We start from the raw sequence: 19,186 nt of genomic DNA, 5'->3' as shown, positions 1-19,186 counted from the left end.
CAAAGGAATCTTTTATTTATTTATTCATTATATAATTTAAATATTTTAAGAAGTTCAACTTTAATATTATTTAACTAATTTTGTTCCAAATCAAATTTAAACTAATAATAAATATTAATTTTAACTAATTTTAGACCATTAAAATCGACAAAATAAAAGAATCAAAATGGTATTTTAATTTCTTTTATTATTTTTACTAAAACTAAAATAATAATAATAATTTTTTAAAATTTAGAAATTTAATTTATATATATATATATATTGTAACAATTGATTTAATTTCTGTAATTCAAAATATTTTAATTAGATTCTGACCAGAGTTTTAATTATTGTTCACAAAAAACAAAATATTAATTTAGAAAAATAGAAATGAATATAATTGGACGTGTATTAGATAAAATTCAAATTTAGTTGGGAGACTATTTTAATAAATAATTCTAAAGAGTATACATTTATTGAATTTATTTAATTGAGCATACTAAAAATCAAGAAATTAAATTTAAATATAAGATATTAGGTAAACTCTAAAAATTTAATATCGTTTATTAATAATTATATGATACGATTTTGATTTAAATTTAAATGTTCATGTTTTTTTATTTTAAATTAGGCTCATTTTGATTAATTAATTTTATAAATTAATTGGCACAAAAGTGTGATTAAAAATTCGTTTAAAATAACTATAAATTTAGGGCAAAGCTTAATACTTTAATCTTGGAGGATGATTAAAATAGAAAACAAATTCAGAAGGTGATTTGACGGAATTACCCCTACGTCCGAACGTTAAAACCATCCGGTCCGTCTCTCTGTCTTTCTCTCTCAACGGGNTTTTTTTTTGTTTTTTTTTTTTTTTTTTTTTCTTCCGGCCATATTCTGTGAGAGCGACCAAAGAAACTAGCGACGGAAAAACAGCCCTTAACCACTCTCTCTCTCTCTCTCTACAAGCTCCGATACTTCTCTATTCCTCTCAAATTTCGCCCAGAAATTCGTAGTAGCAGAGTCTTATGGAAATCCGGCAACTCCGTCTGTAATCGGCTGTTTTGAATCTCCGGTCAATGGTGTGTGCGAGGGTCTCTTGAGACGACGAACGGAGGTGGTCGATGAGAATGCGGTCCGAGAGATCGAAATCTCTTCATAATTTCATGTTGCCGTGTTTGAAGTGGGGGAATCAGAAGCACTTGAGGTGCATGAAGGTGAATTCTAATGGTGTACAGGTCTCCGGCGTGAATCGACAATCTCACTCCTCGAGATCGGAGGAGTCTACGGAGAGTAGGAGTCTGGAATCGGGCTCAGAGATGCGGATGTTCTTCAAGGATTTGGAGATGAGACCGAAGGTTTCGAAATCGATAATCAAGAAAACCGATGACGTCGGGATCGAGGCGGTGAGAGAGAAGCTTATGTTTGATCTGAAGACGGCGGCCGATAAAATGAAAGAGGCGATTTTAAGTAAGGAGGCAGTGGTGGCCGAAGAAGAGGCGGAAGAGAAGAACGATTCTGCCGGAATGGAAGAGACGCCGGCGGCGGTTGCGTTATCGATGGCGGAGACCAGACCTTGGAATCTAAGGACGAGGAGAGCCGCTTGTAAGGCTCCGAATGTTGACGGTGGTGGAAGTAAGAATTTGAAGCTTGATGAGAAGAAATCGAATTCCAATTCCCCGTTGCGTAGTGACGGTGGCGCCAAGTCACCTAGGTTGAAAATTGGAACGGAGAAGAAGAAGAAGAAGGTGAAATTGGTAGTGCCGCTCTCGAAGAGAGAGATCGATGAAGATTTCATGGAAATGGTGGGACTCAGACCACCGAGGCGGCCCAAGAAGAGGACCAGAATCGTACAAAAGCAATTAGATGTAAGTTCGTTCAAATTGCCCTTATTCTTCGTCAAGTTTCGAGTAGTTTTCCAATTCAAGTTCTCTAATCTGCCTCTAGATACCATTTTTGCTTAGAAATAGAGAATCCACGTTTAATCTGTACCATTTTGCAGACGCTTTTTCCTGGGTTATGGCTGTCGGAGATCACAGCTGATTTGTATAAGGTCCCTGAATTACCTGAAAACGGCAAGGTAAATGCTCCTTTCGTTCTGTCGATAAAGATCATTTTCTAAATGTTTATCTCTGAAGAAAATGAGTGGTTCTGTTTAACTAGTCTTCGTCCATCCTACATGATTGAGCTTCAAAATTCTTCCTCGATTCTGATACTGTAGATTTTTCTTCAATCTCTGTTGTTGCACAGGTGATGAAGGTTTAAAGTGCTACTTCTTTGCAGAGATTCAAAAACTTCCCCATTCATGTGCTGACTCCAGAGTAATTCATGGGTTTGATTGGTGATCATGCTGTATGCCCTGGGAGTTTGGTATCAACCACGGTTGAATCCCACCCAATAACTTGCGGTGTATGGTCTTCCTCTACTTTCAAATGCTAATTTTTGTTCATAAGTTAATCTGGTTTTGCCTTCGCTAGTCGTGGAATAATTCACAAAGAATAGGATTGGTGGAATTTGGAACTGGATAAAAGGACATTTTCTTGTATGATCTTGAGTGATACAATGTCTTGTGGAAAGCCCTGGTCAAGAAATGAATGTGTAGCATACTGTCATCATTTGGGAATATCAGTGCTTGAATATTGATGCACATTCATGTAGTTACTTACAGAATAGATTCAATCAACTTGTGTTAGAAATGTCAAACTTGTTGTTTTAACACTTCACAGATCATTTCTTGTTCATATTCAACTTTTTTGTTTTGTTTCAGTTGAATGCCTTCGTTGAGTTCTAGGAAATTAGTTTCTTGCACAATCATAGTTTGAAGCTGTAGTCTGTTATATCCCCACACTTAGAGAACTTATGAAATAGAGCTTTAAACCTCTTGTTCTCCATTTCTTCAATCTCACCTCTGTTTGTTATTCATCAAACTTCTGAGCTAGAATGATTTCCTCAACGAGTTGCCCCACCCGATAGTGAGTCAACCGAATCGGGTGACTCTCACTCAAGGGATTAGTGTCTTTTCTCAGTTTCTCCAAGCTCTTTTAACCATGAAATCAAAGGGCTGGAAATGAACAACCTACCCTTTTATGTCAGTTACTTAAAAAAAGTCTAGGTAAGAATCCTCGATCGATTGTCATAAGTCGAAGCTGTAGTAGGTAGCAACCCCCTTCTCAGAAAACCGAGAACGCTCCACCTCCCCCCACCCAACCCTGCCATTTTCGCTCTGGTTTTTTTTTTTCATGGTGCAATTTGTTCCTCCTGCTGTTTCTAGCAGACACCAATGTCAATACATTGTTCTCTTTCCTGTTTGCAGTCAATGGAGAATCATTCACCAAATGACTCCAAAAACAATCCATGAGATAAAGATAGAGATAGAGACAGAGCAATGTTCACTTCAAGTTGGGTCTACTTTAACTTGTTCTTAACCAAATTTGGGTGTGTTGATTGTGTTTCTGAAAGTCTTTGTTTGACTGTGTCTGTGTTTTACTTAGAGAAGGCCTTGTGGGGAAACTTCTGCGACTTTCTCGCCCGCTTGGCAAACCAGTTTTAGGTTCCTTATTATTAGGGGAAAAAAGAAGGTATAATTTGTTGAGAATGAAATGGCTTGATGCTTGTTTTAATACCTCAATTGGCTGGCCTCATACAAGGTAACCACTAGGATTAAAAAAAGTAATTTTTTGGTTTTTTATTATTATTATTATTATTATCCCATTTTCTTAAAAAAAAAAAAAAAAAAAAATTCCATTTTGGTCTTTGTATATATACATATATTAAACTATATTGTTCTAATGATTCTTTCACTAGTGATGTTATGAAGGAATGCAATCAATATTTTGTGTATAGTCTATAGTAAACAACTAGCCTCATTGCTGGATTGGTTTGTATTTATTTATTTTCTTAAAGAAATATTAGCATAAAATATTAGTATAATCTGATGACATTCATATAAAATTAAGGTGGAAAAATCCACTCATCCTTTGCCCATTATTCTATTTTCCTCTCTTATAAATTATTTTAATGAAGTTGATGCCATAAAGACTTTTCTTGTACTTTATTAGTTAGCATGTTTATTTAATGCTATTTTAGCAATTAATATTTAAGAAATTTATCACAACTTTCAATTTATTGACTTTTATTATCACAATTTTTATTTTCCATCCATTTTCAATTTAATTTTTGATACTTAGTAAGGGAGGGATGCATGAATGAATGAACACCACGTCTGAATGAGAGGATTCGTACTAGGATGACTAAAAGAGGTTTAAAAGAAATAAAAGTTATTACTTATACCAATAAGGTGCACTTTTTTTCGGTGACTTAATCATACATGTGAGTCCGAGAACTCGTGTTGATCTACAGTGATAGTCTTCTTTCTTAAAAAGCGAAGAATAAGTAACGTAACTATGTTGTAGGGGATTGTTGAAGTCATCCGTGTTGAATATGGATTTTGAATCCTTATTTGAATTTTGGGCATGGGTCCTAAGAGAATGATATCAAAGCGGTACCTCTCCTAATAAGATGTGGTTTAGGGATGAATCAGTGCGGAAGCGGGTGGGCGTATGACACCTGAGCAAATGAAGGGTACATAAATAAATCGGGACCACATTTGAACTAGAGAAACTTTGAAGATAGGATGACTAAGAAAGACTTAAAAGGAAATGAAAGTTACTACTTATATTAACAAAATACATTTTTTTAGTGGATCAACCATAAAAACTTCATGGTTAAACATGCTTTACTTGAAATAATTCTATTGGGTGACCTCCTACAAATTTTGAGGAAGCATGTAAGTGGAGACAAAACATGTTGGAGAGACTCGTGTTGGTCTGCGAGGATAGTTTTCACTCTTACGAAGCAAGGAATGAGTATGATCATGTTGCAGGGGATGTACAGGATTATTCAATATTTTTCCCTAAAACGTTGGCTCCGATTTCTCTCTTTCGTACTTTGGAACTCTAGAACTTCTCTTTTTTCCATTTTAAACTAATTTAAGTTGATGACACGATGAATTCCTCCAAAACTTTGTTGAGAACTAAAAAGACTTTTAAAGAACGTTTCAGTAGATATCATAAGTTAGGAACAAGGAATCTCCACCTTCGAGCACTTTTGTCTAAAATATATGATTAGTTTGAAATTGGTCAAAAATGGGAAGAAAAAGATGCTCAAACTTTTCAATCATTTTATCATCACTTTGTATTATTTTTTAAAAAATATTAGTTATAAACTGAGGGAGAAGAATTAAATAAGGTAGGCTTAGAAAGTAAGTAGACATCCAACTCATAATCGTAACGACCCAATTGCAAGGGCGGAGCTCACCAACTGAGCTATATTCCCCCGAGCCAAGTGGGGCATGCATGAAGGAGTCAGATGCTTCTTCTATTCTTTTATTCTTTTCCTTGGCATAGCTGGGCCATCCTAGACTTCAACCAGAGACCTCGTCCCATGATTTTGCTATAAATGCTTGATCACTGTTCGATATGTCTTACTATGCATGGAATGTGAATGCTATATGATGTTTTGATGATTTCGAACATGTATATAGTTAACAAGGTTTATACTGCGATTATGAAGTTATAGTCCGACAAAAATGTTTGTAAGCTACTTAACACTAGTATGTGCATGAGAGTGATTTCTCTAAGGAAGGTTAGATGTCTCGAAACATGGTTAAATGATGTTGAGTTATGACCATAGAGGTAGAAGAGAAAGTATCCACGTATATTAACCATATGAGGTATTGATTTCATTAAAGAGCCTTAGTCATGAACCCACTTATAGTTCTTAAGTTAGGGATAAAATGATTTAGCAGAGTCAAGGTAGACCAAGCCACGACCTAGGTCTGTTAAGCTACCAATGAGGTCAAGCAAAAGATTAGGACAATGATGCGTATGACCCCAGGTAAATAGAAAAGTTACGTTGACGTGAAATATAGAAGCTTGGGTTTGAGGTAGAAAACAAAGTATACTTGATGGTGGCTCCAATGAAAGGCGTCCTAAAGTTTAGACGTAAGGGCAAGCTGAGTCCACGCATCATCAAACCTCCAGTGACACACAGACTAGCCTTACACCATCCCTCTCAGCAGTGCCAACGTAATCTACGTGCTAGATAGATGAGAACTTAAGTTATGAAGAGAGATGAATAAAGATCTTAACCCGAGAAGTGAAGGTCCTATACTCCAGGGACATAACTTTCGTCAAAGTATTGTGGCAAAATTACCAAATAGGAGTAGTCACATGGAGACTAGAGGATGAAATGAGAGAGAAATACTCCGAGCTGTTTTGCAAAGTCAAATTTAGTTTCGATAACGNTAAAAAAAAAAAAAAAAAAAATAATAATAATAATAAAATAGAAGACGAAGTCCACACGGGTCAAAAAAATTCGGGTTTGGATTCAGTTCGATTGATCCAATACCCATCAGAATCTTCAACCATGTAGAAGCCCATTTTCGGTTGTATAGCCCAACAACACATAACCCACAACCCATACACATATGGTCCGACCCAACCCACTCACCACTCGTCCTTACCTCATTCCACGCATTTGACTCCCACGCGGCTCATCACGCTCTGCCAGCTTCTAATTGGCTTACTGACTACACGTTCGAGGCTAACAATTTCTTTATTCGACACTTAGAGAATTTAAAAAAGATCGTGCGAGTGGAACCATGTACTTCTCGAAAATGCTTTTACTACGAAAAGGTTTCCACCGCCTTATAAAAAATGTTTTGTTGCTCTCTCCACCTAATGTAGAACCTCACAATCCACTCCCTTAGAGATCCAGTGTCTTCACTAACATATCGCCCGGTGTTTGGTTTTGATACCATTTGTAACCGCCCAAGCCCACCGCTAACAAATATTATCCGCTTTGACTCGATACATATCCCATTACGTATTGTTATTAACCGAGTTTTCCATACTCCCACTTATTTGGAAACAAAGTACTCTCATTTGTCCCTTTCTATCTTTCTTATTAGAGTAAAGACAGGTATGAATTTAGCCGAACACAAACTTCACCTCACTTACCTCCACCAATCATCTTGGGATTCATTGTTTCTCTTTTATGTTCTTTCTTTTCATTTTCCATTCTAGACACGAAAAGAGACCCAAGAACTAATCTTCAGCACCGATATCACATCTGGATGAGAACAATTCTGAAAAATAGAAGGTTTAAGAAACCTATGCTATCAATATACATCTTTCTTTTCAATGACTTAATTATAAGAACTTCAAATTTAAGCACACTTCGTTAGAGCGGTTTTTGAGACATTTTTCTAAAAAAATATGTGAGTAAGGATAAATTATGGTGAAACGACCTAAATTGATCTATAAAATGATACGTTTAAATTTTGAATGTAAAGCAAAAGACATGGGTATTGAAAAAGGTTTAGGGTTTGAAAGGGGACATGAAAAGAGAGATTAAGGTAAGATGTGGACAAGTAGATATATTATGGATTCCTTTCAAAATTTTGCTTTTTCCATTTTAATTTTGACAGGGATATTTGAGCTACTAAGGAGTACTAAACAAGAGCTGATTGGATGATGAGAGGACCAAAGTTAAGATATCAAAATCAAAAAACATTTCACATCCAACATTAAATTACAAAACATTTTCTTCCCAACCAAACAAATTATTTCTTCCGAATCGTCTCTCACCCGTTCTCTTAAATTTGTTTTATCAACTCGAAATTTTAAATTAGATGGATTAGTGACTCAACCCTATCCAACTCAACTCAACTCGAAATCTCATCAAACGTTCACAAGTCAAAATGCATCACAAACATCGGTTTAACCTTATTTTCAGGTTGGTTGAATTGACCCGACCAAAAACATGTCAATCTACAAAGAGCAATTATTGGGCTACTTTACCTTAAAATATCATTAAGTAAAGGCAACTCTATAACACTATATCTACTCAAACTAGGAGCCTTTATCAATTATGTTCCATATATACTAAGCTCAAAAAAGGGACTAAGAGTTAATAAAATTATACCCCACCTCTACTAATTTAAATTCACATCTTATCATTAACAAATTCACCGGACCTCTACAACGGAGCAGTTAAGACTCCATTGCATCCAAGATATATAAATACATATATTTGTTGAGACTATATTCGAATAAAAATAATCCTGAAGGTAAGATGACTAAGAAATAGATAAAAACAATTCAAAATTGCTACCTACACGAACACGTACTCAAGTATTGGTGGCGACATTGGAGGTGAGTGCTGGTAGCGAAGGTTGGTGGTGGGTGGTGCTCATCGATAACACCCATGATGGAAGTGAAGGTGGAAAGATTGAATGGGGTAGACTTAACGAGTTGACGACATCCATGTATCACCTGTGTCTGCGTTCTCGAAGGTACCAAACACACTCTAGCTAATTTAGGTCAATCGAAACATGGGATGATACTCGAGCAACCCTATTGGAGAAAATATAGAAATAAGGAAGGCACTAAGAAAAATATAAAATTGGAAAGGAAATGGGTGTTTGTTTATTAAGTGTAGCAATGAAGAAAGCAACAACTAAAATTTCCATTTTGTGAGCTCACTTTTGGGGATCTAATCACCTTCCTCAAACATTGTATTAATATTTTTATTTTTATTTTTCTAAACCTCTTTTTTGGCCCACAAACAACCACCCAACCTAATGCTCATCAAGTTTCGACCAATATAAGCATAGCGCAACTGAAGTTGGTATAAGGTGTATACTCTCGATTAAGAGTTTAGGGTTCAAATTAAACGTCCCGTACCCAAGATTTAGAATCTAAATTTGGCATCTAATAACTTCGACGTTCTCTTGCATCTCCATATTTATGGTCACGTTACTTCTTGCTTTGAAAGCAAGGGAGTGGATGATTGGATGTCCATATGAGTTTATGAGTGGGTTTGACGAAGAACAAAACCTTAGTAAGCTCGAGAAGGAAGTTAAAAATATATATATATGTTTCTCTCTCTACTGTCTCTCACCTACCACTATAAATTATGTGTGGAGGGATCTGTTGTCAATTTTGTAAATTTGTCAAATCTTTTTATAAAGTTGACAAGTTTTCAAATCTATGATTATGCTTTGCTTTTCTCTCTCTCTCTACAAACATCAAACCAAAAAACACAAAACACAAACAAAAACATGTAGTACAAACACAAGAGACAAAAAGTTTGCACTCTTTTTTCTTGGATTCCACCTAATGGGTTTTGTTAGATATTGTCTCATTTAGTCTGTTATGTATCGTCATCAGTCTCTCACGGTTTTAAAACGCGTCTATGAAGTAGAGGTTTCCATATTCTTATAAGAAATGTTTTGTTTTCTTCCCCCATTGATGTGGGATCTCACAATCCACCCTCTTGCCTAAGGGTTAGCGTTCTCGTTGACACACCGCTCGATGTCTGACTCTGATACCATTTGTAATATCTTAAGCCTACCGCTAGTCGATATTGTCCGATTCGTCTCGTTACGTATCGTTATCAGCCTCACGGTTTCAAAACGTATCTACTAGGGACATGTTTTCATACCCTTATAAAGAATGCTCTTTCCTCTCTCGAACCAATGTGGAATCTTACAATGTCACTGTTGACACAAGCGACATATGCTCCGGCCATCGACTCCCTTGTAAGGAATGCTTTTTTCCCCTTTCCAATCAATGTGGGATCTTACAATGTCATTGTTGACACAAGCGACATATGCTCCAGCCACCGACTCCCTCATAAGAATGCTTCTTTTCCCTCTCCAACCAATGTGGGGTCTCCTCACAATGTCGCTATTGACACGAGCGACATATGCTCCAACCACCGACTCCATTTCTCATAAAATATTTTGTATAAGTCTATTNTTTTTTTTTTTTTTTTTTTTTTTTTTTTTGGGTCCTATTTTCACTATGGCAAGTAAGCTACCATTTATATCCACAAACACTTTGTTTTGAACGAGTCCTTTTAGTTTGATAGCAATCTTTCTACAAACTTGTTGACATTAATTGAAATGAGTGGGTTCAATTCATTGTAATATGACTTTAACATCTGATAATGCAACTTTTAATTCAAGTTTTTCTATGATTTTAAATTTTGTAAATGCATCTGAATCATATTATTAATCAATTTTCATCGGCTAATTTGTTTCTCCCCGTGCAATATTTTCAAACCCGGTTTGAACTTTAAAAACATTTCGAAAAAGTAAAAAGACGTTTAGTTGGAAGTACGATTTATGAACTTCATTTTCAATACAACAACATTAAAAGGTGAGGTTAAAATGACACTACATGTATGACCTGTCTATAAAAACACCCTACTATAATATCATAATCCTCACTAGCAAATCTCACCTCCGGTGTCGATTCTTCCTTTACTGACCGAATCTATTTAACGTCAAGAAAATTAGTGAGGTATTTTGCAATTGATCAAATCTCGCGTTTGGAATGAAAACTCGTACAGTAAATGAGAATTTTGATAGCCATCGAGTGTGTTTTTTTTTTCTAAATGGGTCTTACGACACGATCTAATATATAGAATTTGATGCTCTGATACGATGTTCAATTACTCGAAACCCAAAAACACATAAAATTTGGATGTTTTAGCAGCAATGCCTACATATCTAACCCCAGAGATGAAGTGATTTGAAAGACAAGTGGTGGGTTCATTGTCTAAAAATGAATATAATGGGCGGAATGGATTGTGGGAGTTTTGTCCTTCCCAATTTAGGTATGGATTGTACAGTTTCTGAAGGGAAAAATCCAAATTATTTGAACAGTTGAGGAGAATGCCAAGTCCTAGTCATATTGAATTCGGCCATTAAAGCCAAAAGATACTTTGTCCGTTCTTGCGATAAAGTGTTCGTATCATTGTGCAATGTCCTAATCCTCACTTCAGTCCTATTTAAACTCGTTACAGCAACGAAAATCCTCCTATTGCAAGGCTCTACCCCGCCCTTCCCTCTCTTAGTGGGGTGGATAAGTTCACGACTCAGCTATAGTGCAGAATTGAGTTTCTCGTCTAGTGGATCTGAGATAGTTAGGAGACAATACATACCAAAAGGTTCAATGCTCTCCTGGTCCGCTTAAGGAATAGAAAGGGAAGATCGCAAATCCCAGCATACTCCTAGTTGGGATGGGTAGGCCCACCACTTTAGGAAAGTCTAGGGTTGGCTTCCAGCTTCACCTCGGTCAGCATCCTACTCACGAGGGGGTAGAGTCCTAGTACAAGGCAATCGAAGTCCCACCACCTTGAAGAAAAAAGAAATGAATTGAATAGGAACTCTCATTTTATGTGTTTCAATAAAGATACGTAACAGTTAAATTCTCGATACAAGGAGGTTGTTTAGATAGTTCAACCACTCATAACAATTAGAGATTTAAATCTTAAGAATATAGTATTTAAATTAGTTGAACTATGATTAGATTGTCACAGCAGAACACAAATCATTTTGACATGTTTTGTCCTCACTTAACAGATCACCTAATATAAGATTAATTCAAGTAAAATACGTTTAATTTTTGAGTTCTTACGAGTGAACAATAAAAAAGGAAGGTGCTCATTGCTGGTATATTATCAGGATCACTCTCATTCAGATATAGTATCGATTCATTATCTCTTCTTTACTCGAATGTCAAATTTAGTATGTAAGAACAGTACATGGATAAAAATATTAATTTTAAAAGATATTTAATATACNTCTCGTTGACACACCGCTCGATGTCTGACTCTGATACCATTTGTAATATCTTAAGCCTACCGCTAGTCGATATTGTCCGATTCGTCTCGTTACGTATCGTTATCAGCCTCACGGTTTCAAAACGTATCTACTAGGGACATGTTTTCATACCCTTATAAAGAATGCTCTTTCCTCTCTCGAACCAATGTGGAATCTTACAATGTCACTGTTGACACAAGCGACATATGCTCCGGCCATCGACTCCCTTGTAAGGAATGCTTTTTTCCCCTTTCCAATCAATGTGGGATCTTACAATGTCATTGTTGACACAAGCGACATATGCTCCAGCCACCGACTCCCTCATAAGAATGCTTCTTTTCCCTCTCCAACCAATGTGGGGTCTCCTCACAATGTCGCTATTGACACGAGCGACATATGCTCCAACCACCGACTCCATTTCTCATAAAATATTTTGTATAAGTCTATTATTGATTTTTTTTTTTTTTTTTTTAAAAAAAAAAAAAAAAAAAAAAAAAAAAAAAACCAAATTATAGGGATTAATTTTTATAATTTATTTTTGATAAATGTAAGTTAAAATTATTGAGTTACAAGTTGCAAAATATGAATTTTAAAAACTGAATACTTTAATGTCCAAATGAGAATGATATGAGTGGCCACTCATATTGAAGAAAGGCTCACAATTAATAAACAAAACACACCCAATTAATCAAAGTATGGTTTTTGGAGGTTTCTCTTTCAATTTTGCATTTAGTCAAAAATATATAATATATAAATTTTCAAAAATTTCAACAATACCCTTAAACTTTCGAAAAAGTTTAAAAAATACCCTTTTAACTTTCAACCTTTTTTTTAAATATTAAAAATACTTTTATCATTAATAAAACGTTTAAATAATAATTATAAACTTTCCAAAGTAATATTAAAGCATTTGTAGATAATCTATGAAGTATCATAGACCGTTTTCATCCACGTATTGACCGTACGAATACTATTTTTGAAATTTTATAGATACTTTTTAAATATAGTACTAACAATAAAATTATTTTTAAGCTCAAAGATACTTTTAGAGTATTATTAAAAGTTCGAGAGTATTGTTAAAACAAAATATCAACGGTCTTCATCCAAAATTAATAGTAATAGTATCTTTTAGATTTTTTTTTTAAAGTTTAATGGTATTATTGAAAATTTCGAAAATTTATAGGTATTTTTTTAGACAAAGTATAAAGTTTAAGGATATTTTTATTAATTTATGTTTCGTACGGAAATTAAAAAATAATAATGATAAATCCCAAAAAAAAAAATGTTTTCAATTAAATCTTGAACATATGAATTGATATCACAAAAATTATACAATACCATGCATTAATTATGTTAGAATATATAATTTGGCAGAAATTAAAAATAAATAAATAAATTTCACGGCGGTGGGGTGAAGACGCAGCCGTGGGAGACCTGGAATTGGGGTGGGGCCTGAGGCATATATACCGGCGGCCAGGAAGATGATGAGGTGAGGACGGCAGAGGGGAGGAGGTGAGGCGGTGGAGCAAAGGCAGAAACGATGGGGTTTCTAAAAACGGTGGCGTTTCGGGAGGCTTGTAATTGGGCGCGTTTGTGCTGCTGGCGCTCTTTCTTGTGGGCATTTTGGTGGCCGCCGAGGGCTTGGGTGTTGGCGAACTCTCTGTAACAGTACTGACACTCATACTTACGGTCGCCGGAGGAGGGAGCGGCGCCGGAGTCGGAGGAGGCAGAGGGAGTAGGGGTGGAATCGTCTTCAAGATCTTCTTGGACGTCAAATCCAAAGAGCTTCAAACGAGTAGTGGGATTGTTGGTTTGTTTGGATTGGTAATGCTCCTCCAAGGCCGCCATGGAAATGGAAGAACACAGAGAGAGAGAGAAAGGAAGGTGAAGTGCAGAGAGGGTTAATGCATGAGTAGAGCTATATATACACAATTTTTTTAAAAAGAAAACATATATAATATAGAAATAGAAGACCAATAAAAGTGGTGTTTGCAAAATTATTAGAATATGTTTCAATAATGTCTGTAATTTTAATTTCAATTTTATTTCATTTCTATATTTTTTATTTAATTTCTAATTATTCATCGCTCTAATATAATAAATTTCAATGATAAAAAATTAATTAATTAAACTCTTTAATTATTAATTATTGGTCACTCTGATATACAGATTAGATTGCGTAGAATTGTGTAATCTATTACACAATGTTGAGTTATGGAAGAGTAGAAACTTTAGTTTACAGACACTTCAATAATCAGGATTGCTAAGCATATATGCTAAATTGCTAAGCATATATGCTAAAGCTAATTCAGAAAGATATATTCAAAGATATGCTCAAGTATAGATGTCACGACTCGATTTTCGAGGTTTCGAATATGGGACTATAACTAAGAAAACAAAGACTAAAGCAAATAAAATAAAAGATTAAAAAAAATATGGTAAAATTTAAATCTAATTAAAGGCGACACAACAATACCACAATTTTAAAATACAACCAGGTCAAATACAAGTTGATGTTGTTCAAGTTTATGACAAATGAGATAAAGGATTTGGAATACAATGTCCAATAGATAGACGGATTGATGCTTCAGAATGACCTTCTCAATGACCACGTAGCTCTTGAACGCTTCCTTACCTCGACTTGCAGCCTACGATCACCTAAGAAAAATGGGAAATTGGTGAGTATAAAATGACTCCATAGGTATCCATGGGCTTTACTAATTCGTGTTTTGTTAGGGAGATATTCTTATGGATCACCTAAAGCACAAAAAACGTAATCTAAACACTCATGCTAGCTCTAGGGGGAGATAACATCCATCAATCCTAGGGGTATTTTCGTAACCATAACATACCTTATATACTTATCCAAAAGTCTCAGTCGGCTTAAACGGTTCAGTCAGCTCTGCTTAAATGGCTCGACTCAACTTAAACGACTCGGTAAGGAAAAATTAGCCAATTCCCCATCGTTCCGACCATCCCAAAGCTTAATTTGACCTTATTTAAGGCAAATAAGGTCAGTATAAGGGTAAATTTCTCAATTTAAATTCGATTGAGTTAGGAATTCTTAAATTACTAACGAAACGGGATCGATATTTTAATAGGAAACGACGATCGGCGATAATTGGAGTGATTTCGAGGAACGAGAGCGAACATACTTGAATTAAGGAAAACGCCGGCTAAGGCCAACCATGTAGTGGCCCTACCATTGTTTGGTTATAATTGTGTGCTATATGAAGACACGTGCTCGTAGCTTTGCACGTGTCATATGCCCGTATATGCAAATTATTATGAAATAATATGTCTGTGTTATGAGATGTGATTGTTACGTTGTATTCGGTGAATTGATATGTTTATGATATGTTATGTTAAGATATGANAAAAAAAAAAAAAAAAAAAAAAAAAAAAAAAAAAGAAGTTGGGGGCTTCGATTTTCATGGCGCCGACGGTGCGAGGCTGAGATGCAAATCCAAACCCGGTCCATCATCGAAGCCGGGTCCATCCTCGACGGTGGAGAACCGGCTCAGCGACGGGCCATCCACTATCCCGTGAGCCGACCGAGACCCGGTTGAAAAGAAGGCTGGCGGTGGCGGCGGTGGGGTGAAGACGCAGCCGTGGGAGACCTGGAATTGGGGTGGGGCCTGAGGCATATATACCGGCGGCCAGGAAGATGATGAGGTGAGGACGGCAGAGGGGAGGAGGTGAGGCGGTGGAGCAAAGGCAGAAACGATGGGGTTTCTAAAAACGGTGGCGTTTCGGGAGGCTTGTAATTGGGCGCGTTTGTGCTGCTGGCGCTCTTTCTTGTGGGCATTTTGGTGGCCGCCGAGGGCTTGGGTGTTGGCGAACTCTCTGTAACAGTACTGACACTCATACTTACGGTCGCCGGAGGAGGGAGCGGCGCCGGAGTCGGAGGAGGCAGAGGGAGTAGGGGTGGAATCGTCTTCAAGATCTTCTTGGACGTCAAATCCAAAGAGCTTCAAACGAGTAGTGGGATTGTTGGTTTGTTTGGATTGGTAATGCTCCTCCAAGGCCGCCATGGAAATGGAAGAACACAGAGAGAGAGAGAAAGGAAGGTGAAGTGCAGAGAGGGTTAATGCATGAGTAGAGCTATATATACACAATTTTTTTAAAAAGAAAACATATATAATATAGAAATAGAAGACCAATAAAAGTGGTGTTTGCAAAATTATTAGAATATGTTTCAATAATGTCTGTAATTTTAATTTCAATTTTATTTCATTTCTATATTTTTTATTTAATTTCTAATTATTCATCGCTCTAATATAATAAATTTCAATGATAAAAAATTAATTAATTAAACTCTTTAATTATTAATTATTGGTCACTCTGATATACAGATTAGATTGCGTAGAATTGTGTAATCTATTACACAATGTTGAGTTATGGAAGAGTAGAAACTTTAGTTTACAGACACTTCAATAATCAGGATTGCTAAGCATATATGCTAAATTGCTAAGCATATATGCTAAAGCTAATTCAGAAAGATATATTCAAAGATATGCTCAAGTATAGATGTCACGACTCGATTTTCGAGGTTTCGAATATGGGACTATAACTAAGAAAACAAAGACTAAAGCAAATAAAATAAAAGATTAAAAAAAATATGGTAAAATTTAAATCTAATTAAAGGCGACACAACAATACCACAATTTTAAAATACAACCAGGTCAAATACAAGTTGATGTTGTTCAAGTTTATGACAAATGAGATAAAGGATTTGGAATACAATGTCCAATAGATAGACGGATTGATGCTTCAGAATGACCTTCTCAATGACCACGTAGCTCTTGAACGCTTCCTTACCTCGACTTGCAGCCTACGATCACCTAAGAAAAATGGGAAATTGGTGAGTATAAAATGACTCCATAGGTATCCATGGGCTTTACTAATTCGTGTTTTGTTAGGGAGATATTCTTATGGATCACCTAAAGCACAAAAAACGTAATCTAAACACTCATGCTAGCTCTAGGGGGAGATAACATCCATCAATCCTAGGGGTATTTTCGTAACCATAACATACCTTATATACTTATCCAAAAGTCTCAGTCGGCTTAAACGGTTCAGTCAGCTCTGCTTAAATGGCTCGACTCAACTTAAACGACTCGGTAAGGAAAAATTAGCCAATTCCCCATCGTTCCGACCATCCCAAAGCTTAATTTGACCTTATTTAAGGCAAATAAGGTCAGTATAAGGGTAAATTTCTCAATTTAAATTCGATTGAGTTAGGAATTCTTAAATTACTAACGAAACGGGATCGATATTTTAATAGGAAACGACGATCGGCGATAATTGGAGTGATTTCGAGGAACGAGAGCGAACATACTTGAATTAAGGAAAACGCCGGCTAAGGCCAACCATGTAGTGGCCCTACCATTGTTTGGTTATAATTGTGTGCTATATGAAGACACGTGCTCGTAGCTTTGCACGTGTCATATGCCCGTATATGCAAATTATTATGAAATAATATGTCTGTGTTATGAGATGTGATTGTTACGTTGTATTCGGTGAATTGATATGTTTATGATATGTTATGTTAAGATATGATATGTTTAAGACATGTTGTTATGATATATGATATGATATATGCATGATGTGGATTGTTAAGTTTGAAGGCATGAAGACGTTATGATATGGTATATCTGCGTCATGAATGATATGATGTGATTGATATGCAAAATGGCGAACTAGTATGAAATACAACTCCGACATACGCCTGAAAGATATGATAAATGATATGACAAACGATATGAGAAATGATATGATTAAATAATATGATAAATGATATGATAAACGATATGAGAAATGATATGATTTGGAGGAAGACCTTACTGGGTTGTATTAAATGATAATGAAAATGAAAAATGTTGGGACCTCATGCATTATTCTGTGCTCATGCATCTCCTTCACGATAATACAGACGCGTACGCTACAAGGCAGGGAAACGATCATTATGTTTATCATAATGTTGTTGTGATGGTCGTGTCCGACATCAACAACTACTAGAGAATGCTCGCACCACCAGAAAGGAGCCTAGAAGGTGTGCAANAATGGAAGAACACAGAGAGAGAGAGAAAGGAAGGTGAAGTGCAGAGAGGGTTAATGCATGAGTAGAGCTATATATACACAATTTTTTTAAAAAGAAAACATATATAATATAGAAATAGAAGACCAATAAAAGTGGTGTTTGCAAAATTATTAGAATATGTTTCAATAATGTCTGTAATTTTAATTTCAATTTTATTTCATTTCTATATTTTTTATTTAATTTCTAATTATTCATCGCTCTAATATAATAAATTTCAATGATAAAAAATTAATTAATTAAACTCTTTAATTATTAATTATTGGTCACTCTGATATACAGATTAGATTGCGTAGAATTGTGTAATCTATTACACAATGTTGAGTTATGGAAGAGTAGAAACTTTAGTTTACAGACACTTCAATAATCAGGATTGCTAAGCATATATGCTAAATTGCTAAGCATATATGCTAAAGCTAATTCAGAAAGATATATTCAAAGATATGCTCAAGTATAGATGTCACGACTCGATTTTCGAGGTTTCGAATATGGGACTATAACTAAGAAAACAAAGACTAAAGCAAATAAAATAAAAGATTAAAAAAAATATGGTAAAATTTAAATCTAATTAAAGGCGACACAACAATACCACAATTTTAAAATACAACCAGGTCAAATACAAGTTGATGTTGTTCAAGTTTATGACAAATGAGATAAAGGATTTGGAATACAATGTCCAATAGATAGACGGATTGATGCTTCAGAATGACCTTCTCAATGACCACGTAGCTCTTGAACGCTTCCTTACCTCGACTTGCAGCCTACGATCACCTAAGAAAAATGGGAAATTGGTGAGTATAAAATGACTCCATAGGTATCCATGGGCTTTACTAATTCGTGTTTTGTTAGGGAGATATTCTTATGGATCACCTAAAGCACAAAAAACGTAATCTAAACACTCATGCTAGCTCTAGGGGGAGATAACATCCATCAATCCTAGGGGTATTTTCGTAACCATAACATACCTTATATACTTATCCAAAAGTCTCAGTCGGCTTAAACGGTTCAGTCAGCTCTGCTTAAATGGCTCGACTCAACTTAAACGACTCGGTAAGGAAAAATTAGCCAATTCCCCATCGTTCCGACCATCCCAAAGCTTAATTTGACCTTATTTAAGGCAAATAAGGTCAGTATAAGGGTAAATTTCTCAATTTAAATTCGATTGAGTTAGGAATTCTTAAATTACTAACGAAACGGGATCGATATTTTAATAGGAAACGACGATCGGCGATAATTGGAGTGATTTCGAGGAACGAGAGCGAACATACTTGAATTAAGGAAAACGCCGGCTAAGGCCAACCATGTAGTGGCCCTACCATTGTTTGGTTATAATTGTGTGCTATATGAAGACACGTGCTCGTAGCTTTGCACGTGTCATATGCCCGTATATGCAAATTATTATGAAATAATATGTCTGTGTTATGAGATGTGATTGT

At 35.7% G+C, this 19,186-nt stretch overlaps 3 protein-coding genes across 3 annotated transcripts; 1 reads left to right on the top strand and 2 right to left on the bottom strand.

Moving 5' to 3' along the window:
- Positions 1–837: 837 nt before the first annotated feature.
- Positions 838–2,674, top strand: LOC111807980. The gene is made up of 3 exons (XM_023693727.1): positions 838–1,844; positions 1,979–2,056; positions 2,227–2,674. The coding sequence occupies exons 1-3, from the start codon at positions 1,101–1,103 to the stop codon at positions 2,239–2,241; spliced, it is 837 nt and encodes a 278-aa protein (XP_023549495.1). The 5' UTR covers positions 838–1,100; the 3' UTR covers positions 2,242–2,674.
- Positions 2,675–13,048: 10,374 nt separating this feature from the next.
- On the bottom strand, positions 13,049–13,551 carry LOC111808721 (zinc finger protein GIS3-like). The gene has a single exon (XM_023694870.1). It carries the CDS (start codon positions 13,496–13,498, stop codon positions 13,049–13,051), a length of 450 nt encoding a protein of 149 aa, XP_023550638.1. The 5' UTR covers positions 13,499–13,551.
- Positions 13,552–15,049: 1,498 nt separating this feature from the next.
- LOC111809188 (zinc finger protein GIS3-like) lies at positions 15,050–15,737 on the bottom strand. The gene has a single exon (XM_023695573.1). The coding sequence runs from the start codon at positions 15,682–15,684 to the stop codon at positions 15,082–15,084; it is 603 nt and encodes a 200-aa protein (XP_023551341.1). The 5' UTR covers positions 15,685–15,737; the 3' UTR covers positions 15,050–15,081.
- Positions 15,738–19,186: the final 3,449 nt, after the last annotated feature.

This window comes from Cucurbita pepo, chromosome LG13, assembly GCF_002806865.2.
Source record: "Cucurbita pepo subsp. pepo cultivar mu-cu-16 chromosome LG13, ASM280686v2, whole genome shotgun sequence".
In the NCBI taxonomy this organism is placed as follows: Eukaryota; Viridiplantae; Streptophyta; class Magnoliopsida; order Cucurbitales; family Cucurbitaceae; genus Cucurbita; species Cucurbita pepo.
Note: the sequence above shows the minus strand (reverse complement) of the source record. Positions and strands in the feature narration are given on the sequence as shown.